The sequence below is a fragment of the Crinia signifera genome, chromosome 19 (genome assembly GCF_055691185.1).
Source record: "Crinia signifera chromosome 19, ASM5569118v1, whole genome shotgun sequence".
NCBI classification, from domain to species: domain Eukaryota; kingdom Metazoa; phylum Chordata; class Amphibia; order Anura; family Myobatrachidae; genus Crinia; species Crinia signifera.
Genome location: NC_139226.1, coordinates 69,235,169 through 69,258,538, shown reverse-complemented (window position 1 = coordinate 69,258,538; position 23,370 = coordinate 69,235,169). Strand labels below are relative to the sequence as shown.

General features: G+C 43.0%; 1 protein-coding gene across 8 annotated transcripts in view; it reads right to left on the bottom strand.

The window, feature by feature from the left end:
- The window catches only part of FOXJ3 (forkhead box J3), a 425,779-nt gene that overhangs the window by 12,954 nt on the left and 389,455 nt on the right, over positions 1-23,370 (bottom strand). For 7 of the 8 annotated variants that reach the window (XM_083162745.1, XM_083162744.1, XM_083162737.1 and 4 more), the window contains one exon: positions 5,420-5,524. In XM_083162745.1, coding sequence (XP_083018871.1) covers positions 5,420-5,524 — 105 coding nt within the window. Of the gene's footprint in view, positions 1-3,625; positions 3,877-5,419; positions 5,525-23,370 lie in introns of those variants that run through there. The other variant, XM_083162738.1, reaches the window with a different exon arrangement.

Below are 23,370 nucleotides of genomic sequence, written 5' to 3'. Positions count from 1 at the left end.
TTTGCTATATGTGGCTGCTGGTTGTCCTTATACACATCCTGAACTGCCATGGAGGGAGAGATTGGCCAGAATAATATCTTAAGGGTTTGATAAATGGCCAGACTACCTGTCATTGCATAATAGTTTCAATGTCTTAGTCACTTTTTTCCTGACTCCTCTACATATGTACATTTTTACTCTCCTGTTTAATTGTAATATTCTTTGCGGGGCGGGATGGGGGGGGAGGGGGAGATGTTTGGTTAAAAATTTGCTGTGATGCTCTGGGCCGTTGCAGCGGTTGTTGGACACTTTTTGGGAAGATGGGCGTAGGCAATACTTATCTGTCCGACTTCTTATCCTGAAACTATGCGTCCGATACACTTTGTTAAAATACGGCCATTGCCCCAGATGAAGTATTCTGTTGTTATCCTTCTGGTGGGTGGGCTGGGTGGATAGGGTGGGAAGAGTAAGGTAGATTTTTTGGTATAGATTAGCTACCATAGACATGTCCATATCCTAATGTTAGTGTAGATTCGATGCGGTTTAGCTAAAGGCCACTATCCTATAGTTCATAATAGTTAGTGAGATAGGGGTAGGTTGTTTTACGCGATCCAAGTACACCTAATTTGGGGGTGGGTTGTACAGGGTGGGGGGTAATGAGGTAGGTTTGCTTTAGGTATTATTATTAATATTTTATTTTTATACTTGGTAGCTGGATTCATGCAACATATTCTAAGTGATTCCTTCTATATGGGAGGGTATTGTACATGTTAGTCCATGGGTCCTCAAACTGCGGCCCTCCAGATGTTGTGAAACTACAAATCCCAGCATGCCTTGCCACAGTTTTAACACTCCCTTATAGCAAAACTGTGGCAAGGCATGCTGGGATTTGTAGTTTCACAACATCTGGAGGGCCGCAGTTTGAGGACCCATGTGTTAGTCTATGAGTGATAATCCATTTTATATTCTGTACTGCCTTTATAGGTCAGTGCCCAAATGGCGCCTTCGAGTATTGTTGTGATACTAACACTAAACGGTGATATTATGTGAATGATACGATAACCTTTCTTCTTACGGTATGAATATACGCTCCTGTTATGCATGCTCTTGCCTGCTATGCAGTTAATCACGTTGTTCCAGCTACCTAGCTGTATGTTTGAATGTTTGTTATGCTAATGCAAAAACTTTTCAATAAAACTTATTGAATTAAAAGTGACTGTGCAGTAATATTCTATTTTAGCGGTATTATGGGGGTTATTCTGTTTGGTACGGTGAAACGTACGTACGGTCCGTCACACCGTACGTTTTTCATACGCTCACGGTGAGCGTAAGTGCGCCCACAGAACAGCCGCACACGGACGGTCACAAACACTGACAATGGGGAGTGGTGTACACTTGAGCGTACGGACAGATCTCCCTCTTAGCCACCGATACCTGGCGTACGTCAGAGCATACGCCAAAGTGCACGGACGGATCTCGTCCGTTTTCCCACCGACACCTTCCGTATATCTGAGCATACGCCACATTGCAAGTAGAAATTGAGTCCAAAAACATCATTAAATGCTCTTAAATGTGGTTTATGTGTCTTTTTCATAATAAAAAACTGGTATGTTTGTGTTACAGTGAAAAAGTTGACACATGTCGACTTCTGTGAATTGAGCGTCCTGCTTTTTAAAGTATAAAAAAACACTTTCTGAATGGGTGTAGATGGTTATAAAATAACTACCTTGACACATACTGTATAAACAGGTCATAGAATGATTATTACCTAAAATTAAACCAACCTTTACATGTTAAGAAGTGTAGAAAGATAAGCTTCCAATGTGTTTGAGGGCTGTGTTTGGCTTGCAGGTAGTGAAATAATGGTTTTCACTTAATAGCCTGCAGCATTGCTTATTACATTCAGGTGTATGTGTGTGACTAGTAATCAGCGTTAATTAGCAGACCCAGGCGTCCGCTCTCATACGGTATCTTTAGGGGTGGCCTGGAGCTATCTTTGGTGTCCACCTGTTTTGGGGCCAAAATGCACAGAGCGTTCGCTGATCGAGGTGGTTGTGGCACCGTGCATTTTGTGTGCACAACCCCGTGTACACCCAGTTTTCCCTCACTATTCCGGCCGCTCCCACATGCCGCCCACAATGACCGTACTCTTTAAGACAGGTTTTTTCGCATGGAGAGACCCGTCCATGAGCGGTGTGAGGTAACCGCACATGCACATTGTGAAAGCTACGCATGCGCAGATGAAATAAAAACCCAATCCGCCCGTATACGGTCCCACCGTACCAAACAGAATAAACCCCCAAGTCTCTGGAAAATTGGGAAATTAGCCTGTACTCGAAAAAGGGCCACTACTGTATTTGGCCATTATTATACTTCTATAATGATCCAATGTTAAAGTAATTCAGAATCAGAATCATCTTTATTGGCCAGGTATACTTGCGTATGCTTGGAATTTTTTGTGGTAACAGTGCAGCATCAATCAGGGAACACAAAGGGGGTGGGAAGAGAGGCATAAACATACATCACATACATTTCACATGTATCTAGAAAAGTTCGAGTTAGTATTTAGTATTTGGTACGTTCAATACGGTTTAGTTGGTGGACAGCTATTGGGAAGAAGCCTTTTGTAGTTCTTGTCGTCTTTGCTGGGATGGACCTAAAACGTCTGCCTGACGGAAGGGGTTCAAACAGGTTGTGGCCAGGGTGTACCTTGTCCGCCAAGATCTTTCCTGCACGCTTATTGACCCTGGCTAGGTATAGTTCTTGGACAGTGGGGAGCTCCGCCCCAATGATCTTTTCTGCCATCCTCACCACTCTTTGCAACTTTCGTCTGTCATTCTCGTTGCTCCTCCGAACCAGATTGTGATCGAGGAGCAAAGGACAGACTCTACTATGGCAGTGTAGAAGATGAGCAGCAGCTCCTGCGGGATGTTGAATTTCTTGAGTTGCCTCAGGAAGAATAACCGCTGCTGAGCCTTCTTGACAGTTGTAATGATGTTGGGACCCCATTTGAGGTCGCAGGAAATCTTTGTTCCTAGGAATTTGAAGGAGTCGACCCTCGACACTACTCTGTCAGATATTATGAGTGGGTGCATGGCATTTGGTTTTCTTCTGAAGTCCACCACCATCTCCACCGTTTTGAGGGGGTTGAGGTCAAGGTTGTTTCCGCTACACCATTTAGTTAGCCGATCCACCTCCCGTCTGTATGCCGACTCGTTTCCATCCATGATTAGGCCGATAACCGTTGTGTCGTCTGCAAATTTTATAATTTTTACTGACTGTTCTGCTGAGGTGCAGTCGTTTGTGTAGAGGGAGAAGAGCAGGGGGGAGAGGACACATCCTTGAGGGGCACCGGTGCTAATTGTGCATGTGTTTGAAATGAATGCGCCTGCTTTCACCGCCTGTTTCCTTTCAGTCAGGAAGTCAGTGATCCAGGAGCATGTAGGTTCTGGGACTCCTAGTGAACGGAGTTTTGGCTCCAGGATGTGAGGGATGATAGTGTTGAATGCCGAGCTGAAATCAACAAATAGTATCCTTGCATAGGAGCCTGGACTGTCCAGGTGCTGTAGAATGTGGTGCAGCCCTAGGTTGACTGCATCCTCGACACTTCTGTTTGCTCGGTAGGCAAACTGCAGGGGGTCGAGGTGAGCATTTGTAACAACTCTCAGGTGGTTCAGCACCATACGTTCAAGCACTTTCATGACCACCGATGTTAGTGCAATCGGCCTGTAGTCATTGAGGTCTTTCGCAGTTGAGCTCTTGGGAACCGGGACGATAATTGAGGCTTTGAAGCAGGTGGGGACCTTGCACATTTCTAGTGAAGTGTTGAAAATCCTGGTAAAGATAGCGGCGAGCTGTGTTGCACAGGTCTTGAGGGCAGATTGGGGCTCTTTAAAGCTGTTAGAGTAGATTTTTTGTATTTTTAATAACATTTAAAAAATTATAGGAAGCAAAGTGTGTAAAAAATTTCTGTTCGGTAAATTGTTTGTCTTAAGACACTTTAAAAAAATGTGTATTAAAAAAAAAAAAACTGTAACTCCCCACCTGCAAGCCTATAAACACCTTTCCCTTCAATGCAGCATACTCATCAATTAACCCATTATTCTGCACATTGCACAATATCACCCTAAATATGACATTTAATTATTATCCAAATTAAGCTAATTAAAAATGTCTTTATACCAGTGCATTGCCAACCAAGTAGTGGGGAGGACCACACAGTACATATATACATACATGTTATCATGCATGTAATATATGTGCTGGATTGATTCCTGGGGATAGCCAGCACTCTCTGCATCGGGCACCGCAGGGGGGTGTGGTATGACACACTGACAGTCGGGATTCCGACAGTCATTTCTCTGACGTTGGACTCCCGACTGCACAGCGGGGGAGCGCAATGAAGCCCCTTGCGGGCTCGCTACACTGCGGGCACGGTGGCAAGATTTTATTTTCCCTCTACGGGGGTCGTGGACCCCCACGAGGGAGCAGTCAGGATTCCGACGTCGGAGTAATGACTGTAAGAATCCTGACTGTCGGGGAGCCATCCAGCACCCACCACAGGGCCGCTGTGTGAACCTATTTGGCGGCTATCACAGTCGCCGAGGCGCTCGCAGACATAGGGGCGGGCAGGGGATTGCCAAATGGGGACGCCCATCGTTTCCTGGATGTACCCAGAAAAGTGCTGGGAGTCCCCATGCAAAGGCAGGTGTGGCGAAGCCTGCAACTATTTTACTTAAAAATAGGGATTATATCAAACATTCACATGCTCAGTGGTTGCGTGCCCGCGCTATGCATCCTTGGGACTGGGGATGCCGATGAAGCGGATTCCGGTGGCCAAGGTGGACACGGGAGAAGAGGTAATTATGAAAAAAAGACGCGGAGAAACGATTTCAGAATATTTCGGTTTTTGGAATATACGAATAAGTGAGACTCAACCTGTATAAGGTAAACATTACAGATTATTATGATGAATACAAATGTTTGCTTGGCAATTTTTGACACCTATTTTGACAAATTCACAGGGATAAGCAGTTTTGTAAGAAAAAAGCAAATATGCCCCTTTAACTTTTACTGGGCCCCGGATGTAAAAAAAAATATAGAATCCAAAAATTCCATACACTAATACGGTGATGGCTAACCTTGACACTCCAGCTGTTGTTGAACTACACATCCCAGCATGCCCTGCATCAGTTTTAGCATGGCCACATAGCAAAACTGTAGCAGGGCATACTGGGATGTGGTTAGCCATCATTGCCCTAATACATAAAAAAAAAAAAAAAAAACATTTCTACATCTTGCATTTAGCACCAGAAGATAAATTCCTCTTGTGCTAGTGTGGTTGAAATGAATTATTCCAGCACAGCACTGTTACAAAGTAGTTCACATAATCCGTTTTCTTTGCATGCTTTATTACAAATGGAAACTGATCTGTACGTACCTGACAATCCAGATCCTGCAGTGCTCATAGGTTGTATATGAGAATAACTCGGAGGCCCCATCATTGAAGAAGGAACACTTTGCCTTGAATCAAGATATACATTTCCTATACAGGAAAAAAATCAATAAATATGGAGCAGTACAGAGTGCCGGGGTCCATTGGACAGATATATATATATATATATATATATATATATATATATATATCTTGTAGCTCATATCAGAGGCGTCACTCAGAGATTTTTCAAAATCAGATAAAGGCTTTATTCACCAACAGGCAATCTGACAATTGTTTCGAGCATTGCTGCTCGTTCTCAGGGATAACCACACAATGATACAGTGCATGTATTTATACCCACAAGTGTTAACTCCTCCTCCACCTTAAATTAAGAGAATCTGTCACACCACTCCAGACAGCTGCGCTCTGCACCAGCAAGCATTCGGCGAGCGGCGTGTGACGTCATCAGGCCCTCGCCGAGTATCAGCGTTGCCTAGTGACCATCACGCTACGCTCATCCCATCTGCTCTGCTGTGCTGAAGCCGTGCGCTGTGTCAGAGTGTGACGCTGGTGGACAATTCATTTTATACTCAAAAAAGTGACTGTATGTAAACATTAGAACATTACATTAAAAACATACATATAATACAAAACATATATATACAATACAAGAACTTAGTCAAACATGATTAACAATGAGTCATATTCCGCTTATAGTATCTTATCATCTATAACATCACAGTGACTGCTCTACTTGAATATAAAAAATATTATATCACTGTACTCTAGGGAAAGAGGAAAAGATTACCGGTTATATGCATGTTGCTTATACTAAGATATTACTCTAAAGTCAGCAGAATATAAAAAAATAATAATATCATGATAATAATTATGCAATTCAGCTCCTGCACATCTGTTATTTACCCACTACATGGTCAATGCCTTGCTATTCATGAATACATTAATGTGCCTAACTTCCATCAATCATTAGTATTGGACTACAGAAAACAATGTAATCCCCACATCGCGTTAAGTCCCCTAGGGGACATGGTACCCAGGAGGTGTATCCATCTGTAGGAGGCGTTTCCCCCGGTCTCCACCTCTGTTAGATACAGGGATGTGATCCACTATTTTGGATCGAATGCTGGAGATGCTGTGACCAAACTGGGCACAGTGTCTGGCCACTGGTTGGTCACTTGTGCCAGACTCGATGGCTGCTCGTATCGCTGAGCGATGATTCACCATCCTTTCTCTAAATTGGCTCTCTGTCTTGCCCACGTAGTATAAACCACATGGGCAAGACAGAACATACACAACAAAGCGAGTAGTGCAAGTGGCAGAGTGCATGATGGATAATTTTTTGCCTGTGTACGGATGTGAGATAGTATTGCCAGTAAGCATAGCACTGCAGGTAGTACAACCAATACACTTGTAACACCCTACCGGTTGGGACATAAATTGCTTGGGAACAACAGGTTTGGTTAACTCTGATACATCCAGTTTGACCAATAGATCCTTAAGGTTCCTATCACGGGAGTAAGCGGGCATGTACCTACTGTTCTTTAACCCACTTAGTTCTTTATCAGTATTGATAATGGGCCAATATCTCTTTACCTGTTTGGTAACATTATTGCTAGACAAGGAATATCTATTAACCCAAGGTATTTTTATGGGGGTTCTCATTTCTTCTCTTCTATTATTGGATATCAAAGCCACCTCCTTGAAGTGGCTTTGACCCTTTCCTTAGCTGTCTGCAATTCTCCAATGGGGTACCCTCTTTCCAGGAATTTAGATACTATAAGGTCAAGGTCCTGTTCCAATTGGAAAGGGTCACTCATGATTCTCTTAACCCTCAACATCTGGGAATAGGGCAACCCACGACGAAGAGGTACTGGATGGAAACTGTCATGTTTAAAGATCGTGTTATGATCAGTGTCTTTCACAAAAATAGAAGTTGCTATCACCCCCCCATCCAACTTGATCTTCACGTCCAAAAAGTTCACCTCCTCACTGCTGAGAACATATGTGAGCTTTATCAGATCCGTTGTGTGAGGTGAGTAATTCAACTAGATCGCTTGCCTGACCAGACCAAAAGATAAGTAAAATCGTCTATGTAGCGTACGTACAGCAGGACCTTTCCCGCCACTTACTCCTGCTGTAGTAGGCCACTCTCTACTTGGCACATGTAGGCATTGGCGTACGATGGGGCCACATTGGACCCCATTGCACAGCCAAGGCGCTGCAAGTACATACGACTATCAAATAGGAAATAGTTTCTGGTCAGAACAAGTGTCAATAATTGGATAAACAGGTCAACTGGAGGACCAGTATACCTGCTGCTAGAGGAGATCAACCTTTTTACTGCAGTTATACCATCAGTGTGCGGAATGCACGTATACAGACTTGTGACATCAGCACTGCACATAATCGTATGCGCAGGTAATGTCCCCAAATCTGTTAACCTTTTAATCAACATGGTAGTGTCTTTCAAATAAGATTGGGTTTGTTGTATGCACGGATTTAGGTAGGCATCTAAAAAAGTTGAAATAGGTTGGTAGAGAGACCCCCTGGCAGATATAATGGGTCTGCCCGGGGGTTCCACCAAAATTTTATGTATTTTAGGCAATGTGTATTATAAAGGTATCACAGGATATTTAACACATAAGGCTTTGCATAAATCATGAGAAATGATACCATCAGCTGCTGCAAGTGATAATACTTTATCTAATTCAGATTTATAATGCAGAGTAGGATCACCATCCAAAAATTCATAAACCATAGCATCATTCAATCGACCACGTAAGCAGATAGGTCTTGGACTACAACAGCCCCACCCTTATCTGCACTACGGATAATGATGTCTTTGCGAAGATAATTTAAAGTCTCTTTTTCCTCAAAGGACAGATTGTGATCTTGTGAGTCTCTTTTGCCACACTCTTCCTGTGTGTTCCATAATGCGCATAAAGGACTTAATTGATGCATTTTTGGTCTTGGGATCGAACGCCGATTTGGGTTGTAATTTCCTTAATTGGATGGGGATATCTGCATTAGTAGTACTCATAACCTGTTGTTGAGAAAAATGTTCTTTAAGCCGTAATGACCGTCCAAACTTGAAACAGTCAACTTGCCACTGAAAATCATCATGCTTGGTACTAGGTACGAAGGACAAACCTTTTGCCAATAATTGTGTCTCAGTTTGGGTCAATACTGTGCTTGATAAATTGAATACCAGTTCATCCGCTATGGTTTGGCTTTGCGACCTCTTTTCCATTTGATTTTGCTTGCTACGTCTGGTGCGTTTATAGGAGGTTTTTTGTGTGAAGCCCTTGTGTTTGCTCCTAAAGGGTGAACACCAGAGGTAGTGGTAACTGGTACATCAGATTCGATAGTGGAGGTATTGGTGCCTTCATAATCAGTAAATGGGCGTCTAAACTTGCGTTGACCATAGGTGGCTCTCATATATGTGTTTTCAGGGTGAGGTATACTTAACCAAGTATACACCCGGTTTTGCTCATAGTCCAACTGTACTTTTCTCCTCTTTTCCCTTTTAAATTTAACCAGATCTTTTCTATATTGGTCTAGGTCTTTCTCTAGTTTAGCACACCAATTCACTTGTGTATCTTGAGCTAGTACAGGTTTATGCGCCTTCTCAAATTCCAGCACTTTACTTTTAATATTGCCAAGTTCTTTAGTAGATTCATCTATTACAAGCAAAAGTAAGTCCATAGCACATTTATTCAAGACACTTACCCACCTTTTGCAGAAGGCGGGGTTATGACGGCCAATAGTTGGAGTATTCCTCACCCGAAAACCTCGGGGTATCTGCTTGTCTTTGAAGTATTCGGATAATGTGGAAGCATGGTAGGTGTAATCCAATTCTCTTTTTTTCATGAAGTACCAGTCTCTGTATAAATCACCATTCTCAATGATAGCCACATGAGTCTGTGCAGTAACAGCTTGCAGGATTAACTCTGCGTCGGCGTCAGAGAAGCTAAAACAGTCGCCAGTGTCAATCTGACTGAATATAACACCTGGCTCGCTGTGCTCCGTCATCTTTGCCAATCAATGTCCCAATTGTGCAGTGTGTACTCACTGAATCACGGACTTGCCTTGTATGGAGGAACATCCACTGTGGGTCAGCCAAGAACAGAAAAGTAGGTGGGGTGCCTGGTTAGAGATCGCTGCATACACCTAGCCAGGTGCTAGCTCGTCCCGTATATATATACGGAAACTTGGGGAATCCGCACTCAAAAGAAGTTTTGAAAGTTCAGGTGCGAGTCCAGAAGTACTATAAACAAACAGTATACCCGAAGATATAGACAAGACAACACTCCAATCTTATCACTGTGAATCCATCACAAAATACTTTTTTATATAAATGTTCAGGTATCAGCCAGATACATTAGTCAAACTTTCAGCTTATGACAGGATACAACTTGGGGATTTGAAAACATATTCACCCATCCATAAACGACTTCATTGGTCAAACAGTTGGCAGTCGACAGATCTGTTTCGGCAACACATGCCTTTTTCACAGACTGAAATATACACACACACACACACACAGAAATAACCCAAACTGCGCACACGGTATGAGTAGCAGCACCTGAAAGTCCCCTGTTAGAAAGGACCCAAAAGGGGTAATAGAGATAAAAAGAACAGATTCAGAGTGCGCTATGAATGATTACACACAATTAAAATGAAAAACATAATTTTATAAAACAATGCCCCATGGGCAATATAACAAACACAATAACAAAGTTTAAATCTGTGATCCTTCAGAATTTTGGTCTTTCCAATAAAGTAACCGGCCCAACGCATATAGTCAATGAATTGACTTCATCAGGGGCTCAGAGAGCATTGAATTCAATAAGACCACATCATAAAAGACAGAATTCAAATACGCAGCAATGGTGAGTAGAGCATTCATAAATGTTGATACAATTGAAATGGGTAAGCCAAAAGATTGTTCATTTAGGGTAGGGTATGGCACTGCCCACAGAATTCTTGACCTCTGAAATGGATTGAATGGGAGTATTAATCCCCAAAGTGAAAGCCTATATATGACTGGGTCACAGGAAGAGTGCTCACAGGGATCCAAAATCAGAATTTCTGATTGTATGTTTTTTTTAAAACGTACAATGATAAACATAAAAAATTAATTATACATACAATAACATCAAATATAAAAAATCCTTATATATTTTACACCCGATTTTCTTAGTGTACAAATGAATAAAAGAACGGTATATATATATACACATATAGGAAAAATATTTTCTTCCATAAAATATCATTCGATGTCTGAACAACATTGATGTTCATACTATATTAAAAAAATCTCTAATGGGAAGATTTGAGATATTTTAACATCGATGTTGTTCAGACTTCTCTCATTACTGTTCTAGAAATTGCCTGTGGAAATTTACCCCATTACAGTTCTTAGGTACAGATGATCTTAGTATAAGGGAAGGAGGGAAGGACAGAGGAAGAATTCCCAGAACTATAAAGAGGGCAGGCAGTGTGCATGGTTGGGAGGCCTGTAGAGAGTCTATTGAAGGGGAGAGGGGAAAGAAAAAGCTAGTAAAGAATTCAAATGGGTCCTGGGGTGAAACTAATCACAATATTAGAGCCATATCTAAAAAAAAAAAAATTAAAATGCTTACTGGCTAATGCAAGAAGCTTAGTGAGTAAAATCGTGGAGCTAGAAACGGTGATCAGTAGGGACGACTACGACATCATTGGTATTACAGAAACATGGTGTAATGAGTCGCATGACTGGGCATTAAACATGGAGGGATATACACTCTTCAGGAAAGACAGGGAAAATAGAAGGGGCGAGGGTGTGTGCCTATATGTAAATAATAACTTAACATCATGTGAGAAAAATATGAGCACAGACCTGGAAGACGACAACTCGGAGACAGTGTGGGCAGAGATAACCGACAATAATAAAAAAACAAAAAACTAATTTATAATAGGGGTATGCTATAGACCACCAAATATAAACGAAAGGGAAGAGTCTCTTCTTTTAAACCAAATCAAACAAGCATCAAATCAGGGTCAGGTATTAATTATGGGGGATTTTAATTTACCCGACATTGATTGGGAAAACGAAACAGGTAAATCAGCAAGAAGCAATGGGTTCTTAAGCTTACTTAAAGACCAGTTTATTACACAAACGGTGGAAACTCCAACTCGTGATGAGGCACTCTTGGACTTAGTTTTAACAAATAACACAGACTTAGTTTCAAACACAAAAGTAATTGAACAATTAGGGAACAGTGATCACAATATGGTTTCACTGGAAATCAACTTCAGTAAATTACATCAAAAAAGGATCTGCAAAAATACTAAACTTCAGAAAAGCGAACTTTGAATTATTCAGGGAAGCCCTAACAGGAATTGGGTGGGAAACGGTTATGGAGGGAAAAAATGCAGAGGAAATGTGGGATACTCTAAAAAAGGTGCTTGATTCACTAACTATTGAATACATTCCTAAAATAACTAAGGCCCTTATTCTAATCTGTGCGGTACGGCCCGCGTGCGGCCGTACCGCCGATGTTTTCACTCTGCACATGCGCAGAGGTCACTCTGCGCATGTGCAGGCGAAATCGCCGCACACAAAAATTATACGCCGCAAAGGGGGCGTATAGGGGCGTGAGGGGCTTGATAGCCTCATTTACCTATGTATACGCCCAGCGTTTCATGGGCGTTCCCATGCAAACGCGGGGCGTATGCATGGTAATGAGGCTATGACGCCAGTGATGGGGGCGGAAAGCTGACATCGCCGGATGTCAGCTCTCCGCCCAAATACAAGCTTTCACACGGACGATTGTCCGTGTGGTCTAAGCTTGCGTGAGCGGGGGGAGCGTGCGGCCCTGCCTTCGATGGTCGTCGACCATCGAATGCAGGGGGCAGCTCCCACCATGGTGGAGGCGTACGCCCCACCATTTTCATGCGGATCGCCAGCCGTCCGCGTACGGACGGCCGTGGCGATCCGTCTTGTAGGCGGGGTTTGGTTTGTGCGGCCGGAGCAACGTATGCGGCTCCGGCCGCACACATCAGAATAAGGGCCTAAAGGTAAATTCAACAAAAAAAAGCCACCATGGTTGGACAAAGAAGTAAGGTCAGCTATCAACAATAAAACCAGAGCCTTTAAATTCTATAAAAAATAACTTGAATGAGGAGGCGTTCGCAAAATACAAAGAATCAAACAAAACTTGTAAAGGGGTAATCAAAGCAGCTAAAAGATTATATGAAGAGTGCATAGCGACTGAAAGCAAAACCAACCCAAAGAAGTTTTTTAAACACATAAATAGTAAACGTTTAATTAAGGAAAACATAGGCCCACTAACTGATACTAGTGGAAAAAGTGTTACTGAGGACAAGGGAAAAGCAAAACTGTTAAATGAGTTCTTCTCATCAGTATTTACTAAGGGAGAGCAGACTGTGGAACGAACATTTACCACAAAAATAAGCCAGATCTCATTGTGGATTTCACGCCGAAGGAAATAATACTGAGGCTAAGCAAACTCAAAACAAATAAATCACCAGGGCCAGATGGGATTCATCCGAGGGTATTAATGGAATTAAGGGATGAACTAGCTACCCCCCTACATTATATCTTTAGCAAGTCACTATCGTCAGGTATAGTACCAAAAGATTGGAGAATAGCAGAGGTAGTGCCAATATTCAAAAAAGGAAAAAAAGAAGAACCCGCTAATTACAGACCCGTTAGTTTAACATCAATTGTGGGTAAACTATTTGAAGGATTTTTAAGGGATGGTATCCAGAAATATTTAGATCATCACCGTCTACTCAGTGCTAACCAACATGGGTTCGTGAAAAATCGTTCATGCCAAACTAATCTACTAGGGTTCTATGAAGAGTTTAGCAAAAACCTCGATAATGGAAATGCTGTAGATGTGATTTTCCTAGATTTCGCTAAAGCATTTGATACTGTCCCACACAAGAGATTGATTAATAAAATGGAGAACCTAGGATTGGGTGAAAATATCTGCAGATGGGTAGGGAATTGGCTATGTAATAGAGAACAAAGAGTGGTTGTGAATGGTGCCGTATCAGATATGATACCGGTACTAAGTGGAGTGCCCCAGGGTTCGGTTTTGGGGCCCATTTTGTTTAACATTTTTATTAACGATATTGGGATAGGGTTACTCAGCAATGTATCCATCTTTGCGGACGATACAAAACTTAGCAAAGTCATCAAATCATCAGAAGATGTCACCATGCTTCAAAATGATCTTGCAATTCTAGAAATGGAAGATGAGGTTCAATGTAGATAAATGTAAAGTTATGCACCTTGGGAGACACAACCAGTGTGCAAGTTACAACCTTAGCGGAGAGGAACTGGGTAATTCCATACTTGAAAAGGATCTAGGAGTCCAAATAGACAGCAAACTAGGATGTAGTGCCCATTGTAATGTAGCTACAAAAAGGCCAACAAAATTCTGGCATGTATTAAGAGGGGAATGGAAACTAGGGACTCGAGGGTTATTATGCCACTATATAAAGCATTGGTGAGACCTCACCTAGAGTACGGAGTACAGTTCTGGGCCCCACACTATAAAAAGGACATCATAGAATTAGAAAAAGTCCAAAGGCGAGCAACAAAGCTTATTAGGGGAATGGAGAATTTAAGCTACGGGGAGAGATTAAGCAATTTGGGACTATTTACATTAGAAAAGAGACGTTTAAGGGGGGACATGCTCAACATGTACAAGTATATCAAGGGCCAATATAAGGAACTGTCACGTACCCTCTTTTCTACTAGAAAGGAATCTAGGACGCGAGGGCATGAGTATAGATTAGAAGAAAAAAGATTTAATTCAGCTAGTAGAAAGAATTTCTTTACGGTCAGAACAGTCAAACTCTGGAACTCTCTTCCCAGAGAGGTGGTAACGGCTGGCTCATTAAATGCGTTCAAGGCAAAGTTGGACAAACATTTACTGGAGAAAAACATCCATGGGTACAAATAAGAAATATAATTTGTCTGTAAAATACCAGAACCTACCAAATCAGCAATGGATATCTATACCAGGTTGAACTAGATGGACGCAAGTCTTTTTTCAGCCTTACCTACTATGTAACTATGTAAATCAGGATTGCCTTTGGAAGGCAGAGAGTGGAGCAGTCGGGTTAATTGAAAAACCTGTGTGCATTCATACAAATATTGGAGTTTGAAACTTTCTCCCTACACACCAACAATCGGCACATTGGCATTTTCCACTTTGCGCAGTTGTTTGTAATATATATATATATATATATATATATATATATATATATATATATATATATATATATATATATATATATATATATATATATATATATATAGGAAAGAAAATACCCAGCGCAAAAAAGTCCACAGTCTCGTTATAGGGTAGGTCCAATGTCCCATATAATGTGTGCAGCTTCACTAGCAGGATCCAACCACGAATCCAAATAGGGGTATGCTTGCAAAGAAGAGAAGAAATGAAGCGCACAAATCAGCAATAAATTTATAAATATTTACTTCTATATATGCTGACATACATTGGGTTAAAATCTGCAAGCTTGCCGTATAAGCAGGGCCAAACAGCCGGACCAGGTGCCGATGTAACAGCCGCAGGCAGTGATCAATTGCAGGCGGAGCGCTTCAAAGTCGGGCAGTCAGCTGGGAGCTTCCAGGATACAACACGGACCAGACCAGGACGTCACCACGTCGGGAACAGGTAACCACGCCCAACGCGTTTCGTCACAGCTACGGACTTCGTCAGGGGGTGACGAAGTCCGTAGCTGTGACGAAATGCGTTGGTCGTGGTTACCTGTTCCCGACGTGGTGACGTCCTGGTCTGGTCCGTGTTGTATCCTGGAAGCTCCCAGCTGACTGCCCGACTTTGAAGCGCTCCGCCTGCAATTGATCACTGCCTGCGGCTGTTACATCGGCACCTGGTCCGGCTGTTTGGCCCTGCTTATACGGCAAGCTTGCAGATTTTAACCCAATGTATGTCAGCATATATAGAAGTAAATATTTATAAATTTATTGCTGATTTGTGCGCTTCATTTCTTCTCTTCTTTGCATATATATATATATATATATATATATATATATATATATATATATATATATTCTGTCCAATGGACCGGCACTCCGTAAACAAGTAATAATATAACCTGGTTGCCTTCCTCCAGTTCTGTGAAGAGCTGTATTAACAAGGGGAAGGTGAGGCGGCACTCCAAGGGTTTAAGAAGAGACTGACACGGCTGTGTTCTGCTTCCAACGTTTCAAATCTTTTACTAGATTTTTCGTCAGGGATAACAAGTACAGTAAACAGTTCCTACCTTATATAAGATCAGACACCAAGTGGAACACAGTCTCCCGGGTGCAGCGTGCAGCAGATCCCTTTCTGATGACGTCATCGACTCACGGAGAATCCTATCCGTGGACCGCATTGCGCTAATTGCTCCAGTCATTGAGGCGCACTGCTAGCGTGTCGGTAACCATGGTGACCCGCCGCAGCGCCGTGCATTCACCAGTCAGGATTCTGTTGTTGTGCCGACTGGGGAGAGGTAAAAAGAGTGAGATAAAGATTATTGCCACCAAGAGAGAAAAGAGAGAAAGTAACAGATATATACATTGCATCGGTTGTGATTCTAATAGGGAATCATAACTACTAAAGTGAATCTCAGAAAAATGCATCTGACAGTTTGTTAAAAATAAGTCACGCAAATATTGTCTAACAAGGTCACTAAAAAAGACTATTATTGAATCAACTGGAAAAAAGACAAGGGCTAATCATAACGTTCAACAAGACCTAAAATGCTGATGGAAAAATACATTACAAATGGCAAAAAAATATTATTATATACCATCAAGCAGAAAGTCCATAGCGGTTATAATCCTGGTGTAATAAATAGTCAAAAAATGACGGGAAAAAAAGACAGAAAAGGGGAGGGGTTGAATGATTGGCATCCAAAAAATTGTAGGTTGTAGTGATCGCGGGATCAGGTTGTCACAGATGGAGTAGCCCGTGTCTGTTGTTTAGGAGAAGTCTAGAAAAACGGGGCAAAGGATAATTGTTCATTAAGTCCTTTGGGGGCTACTGTGTTCAATCTGGAGATCCAGCGGGCTTCCCTTTGTAATAGTTTCTTCCCACGGTCGCCTCCTCTCACTGATGGTTCGACATGGTCGATCAGTTTGTATCTCAGTTGTGATAAGGAGTGTTTTGCCGTTTGGAAGTGCCGTGCTACCGGTTGATCCGTTTCTTTTCCTTCACAAGCTAGCCTAATGCTGGATCTATGTTGTCCAGCACGTTCCCTGAATGTACATGTCGTTTTACCTATATATGCGAGTCCGCAGGGACATTTAATAATGTAAATGACATATCGGCTTTGACATGAAAGAATGTGGTTAATTTGTATCTTCTGGCCGGAATGAGGATGTGTGAAAAAGGGGCCACTTTCCATGTGTCGACATGTTGCACAGCCGACACATTTGTAGCAGCCAGGACGTCTTGAAAGAAATTGCTCTTGATGAAGATTTGTTTTATTAGTGACGTCATATCGCACCAGCCAGTCTTTCAAATTCTTGCCTCGTTTTTGGCAGTTCAGTATGCGGGTGTTTTTAAGTTGTTTCAAAGCTGGATTGCTGGATATCATTGGCCAGAATTTCTTAGTGGTCTTTGAGATGAGATTGCTTGCTGTGGAGAAGGTAGTTACGAATGGAAGAATCGATTGTTCAAGACTGAATGCCTACAAACTCAACCAAAAATTGAACAATCGATTCTTCCATTCGTAACTACCTTCTCCACAGCAAGCAATCTCATCTCAAAGACCAGTAAGAAATGCTGGCCAATGACATCCAGCGATCCAGCTTTGAAACAACTTAAAAACACATACTGAACTGCCAAAAACGAGGCAAGAATTTGAAAGACTGGCTGGTGCGATATGACGTCACCAATAAAACAAATCTTCATCAAGAGCATTTTCTTTCAAGATGTCCTGGCTGCTACAAATGTGTCGGCTGTGCAACATGTCGACACATGGAAAGTGGCCCCTTTTTCACACATCCTCATTCCGGCCAGAAGATACAAATTAACCACATTCTTTCATGTCAAAGCTGATATGTCATTTACATTATTAAATGTCCCTGCTGACTCGTATATATAGGTAAAACGACATGTACATTCAGGGAACGTGCTGGACAACATAGATCCAGCATTAGGCTAGCTTGTGAAGGAAAAGAAACGGATCAACCGGTAGCCCGGCACTTCCAAACAGCAAAACACTCCTTATCACAACTGAGATACAAACTGATTGACCATGTCGAACCATCAGTGAGAAGAGGCGACCGTGGGAAGAAACTATTACAAAGGGAAGCCCGCTGGATCTCCAGATTGAACACAGTTGCCCCCAAAGGACTTAATGAACAATTATCCTTTGCCCCGTTTTTCTAGACTTCTCCTAAACAACAGACACGGGCTCCTCCATCTGTGACAACCTGATCCCGCGATCGCTACAACCTACAATTTTTTGGATGCCAATCATTTAACCCCTCCCCTTTTCTGTCTTTTTTCCCCATCATTTTTTGACTATTTATTACACCATGATTATAACCGCTATGGACTTTCTGCTTGATGGTATATAATAATAATTTTTTGTCATTTGTAATGTATTTTTCCATCAGCAGTTTAGCGTTATGATTAGCCCTTGTCTTTTTTCCAGTTGATTCAATAATAGTCTTTTTCAGTGACCTTGTTAGACAATATTTGCGTGACTTATTTTTAACAAACTGTCAGATGCATTTTTCTGAGATTCACTTTAGTAGTTATGATTGACTTTTCTGAGATTCACTTTAGTAGTTATGATTGACCATTTAGAATCACAACCGATGCAATGTATATATCTGTTACTTTCTCTCTTTTCTCTCTTGGTGGCAATAATCTTTATCTCACTCTTTTTACCTCTCCCCAGTCGGCACAACAACAGAACCTTGACTTGTGAACGCACGGCGCTGCGGCGGGTCACCATGGATAGCGACACGCTATCGGTGCGCCTCAATGACAGGAGCAACTAGCGCAATGCGGTCCACGGATAGGATTCTCCGTGAGTCGATGACGTCAACAGAAAGGGATCTGCTGCACGCTGCCCCCGGGAGACTGTGTTCCACTTGGTGTCTGATCTTATATAAGGTAGGAACTGTTTACTGTACTTGTTATCCCTGACGAAAAATCTAGTAAAAGATTTGAAACGTTGGAAGCAGAACACAGCCGTGTCAGTCTCTTCTTAAACCCTTGGAGTGCCGCCTCACCTTTCCCTTATATATATATATATATATATATGTCAAAGAAGAGGACAGGAGGGGTGCTCCATAGTGCATAAATGACAAATTTTTAATAAAATAGTAATAAAATCACATGCTTGTAGAGCAAACAAATGCTCGTACCATAAAAGTAACCGCTGTGGGCTGGGTACCACAAGTTTTGTATATACAATCAACTGGCAACCTCCTACCAGCCTTCCGGGGCACTAGCGCCGTCCCCGATCACCCGCTGGAGACACCACAGGTAAGAACAGCGTGCCGATGGACGCTGTAGGGACAGAGGCATGCAGGGGAGCTGGGTACAGAGAGAGCGGATGCCACAGGCCCCGTCCTAATGCGTTTCGTAGTAAAACTTTGTCAGAGGGTGTGGCCTGTGACCGGCAGCTCTGAATATTTAACAAAGTGATCATCCAATCACAAGAAAGGAAGAGAGTGCTATATACTAATGCTATGTGGGACGGCGCCGATAATTGTTTAAAGCTGCCGCAGGAGTTTAGATAATTAGACGAGAGTACGTCCATACTGGGGAAGACTAGAAATTAAGATAATTTTTAAATAGAATAATTCTACCAAGTTTATAACATAAAATTGATGGGATACAAAAAACCCAATGTATGTAACTATGTATTACAACGAGTGATAAAAACTATTTTGGTACTTATTTCCTAGCACGGCGCCCATCGCATAAGATTGTATGCCTTAATTAAGGCATACAATGGTACTTGTTTACTAGCACGGCCACAATCATACCCCCACTATCCACGTCGGCGTAGAGTTGAGAACAATATAGTGTGGCGAGCCACCGAGCCCGAAGCGTGGTGAGCGCAGCGAGCCCCGCGAGGGGACGCGGATACCTGTGAAGCCCGCGAAGGGACGCGTTTACCTGTGAAGGTATCTGCGTCCGCTCGCCACGCTTCGGGCTCGGTGGCTCGCCACACTATATTGTTCTCAACTCTACGCCGACGTGGATAGTGGGGGTATGAAAAGGTCGGAGGACGCGTACCGCCGCCGCTTGCCACGCTTCGGGTTCACGTTGATCGTGGGGTGGCGTTAACTAATTTGGGGGGCCATTTCACTGTTCTGGGGTGTTTTGGGGGGTTTCTGGCCCATTTAACATTGTTCCCTATGATGATTTGGGTAAATTGAGGCATTTAACATTGTTCCCTATGGGAAATCGCGGGCATCGCTTCGGTCGCATTGCATGCGATGCGACCGACGCAATTTTTTACCTGCGATGCCCAAGATCTTGATCGGTGTGGCCGTGCTAGGAAACAAGTACCCATACAATCTATACAATTGAAAAGATTTTTAATTGTATGTACAATATCGCATCTTATGTATCTCATCTTATGGATCTCATGGAGCTTATTCATCCATAAGATGCATAAGCTCCATGAGATCCATAAGATAAAAGATCCATCAACACCAGCCCGAAGCGTGGCGAGCGCAGCGAGCCCCCGAGGGGCGGCGGCACGCATCCTCGGCCTTTTCATACCCCCACTATCCACGTCAGCGTGGAGTTGATTTTATATAGTGTGGCGAGCCACCGAGCCCGAAGCGTGGCGAGCGCAGCGTGCCCCACGAGGGGACGCATAATACCGGTGAAGTAATGCGCGTGCGCTCGCCATGCTTCGGGCTCGGTGGCTCGCTGCGCTCACCACACTATATAAAATCAACTCCACGCCGTGGATAGTGGGGGTATGAAAAGGTCAGAGGACGCGTACCGCCGCCCCTCGCGGGCTCGCCACGCTTTGGGTTGGTGCTGATGGATCTTTTATCTTATGGCTTCTTATGGATCTTATGCATCTTATGGATGCATAAGATCCATAAGATGAGAACCATAAGATGCGATATTGTACATACAATTAAAAATCTTTTCAATTGTATAGATTATATATCTCGTCGATCTCGTCCATGCACAAACACATAAGATGCATGCAATGCTTGCGATATCGTCCCGACACATACAACCTAGATCATGGGCGCCGTGCTAGGAAATAAGCACCACAATTTTTTTCTCTATACGTGATACGGATGACAACTCTGCCAGACATTACTTAAATAACAATTTATAACATAATTAATGCAATAATAAAATACATCAAGGGCTAAGAACCATAAGACTACAGGCAAGTATAAATGAATACATATATATATATATATTATATATATATATATATATATATATATATATATATATATATATAAGGTTCTAGATGAGCAACCAACCTATGGACATATAAAGATATTATGACACATGTCGACCACCTATATTGTTTGTTTGTGTGTGAACTGTATTTACGAGTTCTTTTCAGGACTCTAATGTACCCGGCAGCTAACCGTGATTAGTCCCCCTGTAACCGCCGTAGGAGCAGCACGAGCTGTCAGCGGCACAGTGAGGGATGATCAACGTACGGTAGCCCGCATCGCGGCACTTGTCCCTATCACAGGGAGTGCCTATCCCTATACAGGGAGTGAATGTAGACAGAGGCAACTCTGCACGGTGATAATAGCAGTCTCCCTGTAACCGCAGTGTCACAAGTAGCAGCTGGCAGCGGTACAGAGAGAGAGACGGCCGGTGTATAATAGCCTGCATCGCAGCACTTGTCCCTAGTACAGGGAGTGACTGCAGATAGCGGTGTAATTGTAAGACCACACTAGCGCCTACCCACATAGACTGTATCTGGATGCTCTAATTATAAGCGATACATAAGATAAGGCAGATTGCCACATTGTATTAACATTGAACCAACAGACAATAATCATATGTAGCGAATACCAATGCAAAGAATTACAATCCCCTGTATATCTTTGTAGGCAACATCACTGCATGAATTGATATAGCCCATCTCACAAAAGCCTTGTCAGTGCTCCTGCACTGTGAACAACTGTGATATCAATCTAGGGCGTCAATAAGCGCTAATAAGTACTACCTCATAGTAGTGGCCATTATTATAACGGACTGCTGAATTCTTCATATAATCCACACAAACTCTAATCCAGGGGTCCTCAAACTATTTTGCTCTGGGACCCCATCAGACAATAAAATTAATGACAGGACCCCAGCAAGTTACTGCAGAAGGTCATCACATCACAGGTGTAGTCAGCAGACAGCACATACATGGCAGCATTGTGGAGGCACAAAACGATGGGAGGAGTCTAAAATAACAGACAATTCAACAGATTGTTCAGACTCCTTGAATCACTGAATTAGATTAGAAAATACATCAGCCTGATGGTCAGCAACATGGAATCGCGACCCCATGCTGAGAAGGTCGGGACCCACTTTGGGGTCAGGACCCACAGTTTGAGAACCGCTGCTCTAATCTAATAGACACCTTCCTCCTCATCAATTGTTTTATGGTACAAGAAGGAGTGATATAATAGTGTCATACTGTCACAAACTTGGGTGGACTACCACTCGGGGATTGGCTAGACCTGACACAGGGGCGCGGAGTCTAACCGTGCGGGAGGTTTTCTGCCAGTGACCCCTCCAAGCGGGATTTGGGCTTCTGCGGCTCCTGACACGTCGGTCGCAGCCCCCTGGTCAGGTTCCCCGTATGAGTGGTAGGAGCTTGTGGAATATGGAGCGTGGTCGTCAAGCTGGGTAGGTAACAGTCGGACAGAAGCGGTGTCAGGGACTGAAGCAAGCGGGTAGTCGAGATCAAGCTGGGTCGATAACAGGTGAGCAGATACAGTACCAAGGGATGCAGCAACGAATGGTCAGAGTCAGGCCGGGTCATACACAGGAAGGCACAGTACACTGGGATGAGGCAGGAGAATGGTCACAGAACAAGCCAAGGTCATACACTGGATGTCACGGATGTAGTACACAGGGAGCAGTCAGGAGAATAGCCGGAATCATACACTGGTAACACTGGATTTCAGACCAAGCACTGGGAACGCTGGAGCTGGTGTGAACCTATACTCTGGCAGCCCCTGTCTGCCAGAGACTGCCTTTTTATAGGAGAAACAGGGAGCGAATTACTCACAGGTGCCCTAATCAATGAAGGCTGAGCATGGTCAGTTCACACTGAACTCTCCTGCAGGAGAGAGAGTTACCAGGTGTTGCAACTAATCAGCAGAGCTCAGATCACACGGACTTTCCTGCAGCATGGAGTGGATCAGAAGCTGAAATCAGCATGCAGAGTTCAACCACACAGAGTTGTCAGCAGCAATAGACAGAGCCAGCAGGGTTTTACAAGCAGGTAACACTGAATACTTGCATATTGTGACATTACCCCCCCCCCCCCTCTAAGGGTGGGCTCCGAACACCCCACAAGGAAATTTTCAAGGTTGTCTGCAGTGCTTCTTCTTTTTGGAAGACTGTTTGGATTTCGTTGACTGATGTGCGACGTTTGGCTCTACAAAACGGGCTCTGGCCAACACTAGATCACCCAGAAAGGGAGCGGCATTGTGTTCAGAATCATAATCTGAGTTGGAGTCTAGTTCTGGGGTGCAGATCAAAGACTTTTTGGCTGATGATTCACTGGGACCATTAAGTGCTAAAGAGCCGACACGAATGCCCCTAACTGTTGAGTTCTTTGATTCAGATCTTGGTAAAAAAAAATTCAAAGACCCAGATTTAAAAACTTTTTCTAACCATAGTCTACAGATGCACTAAATG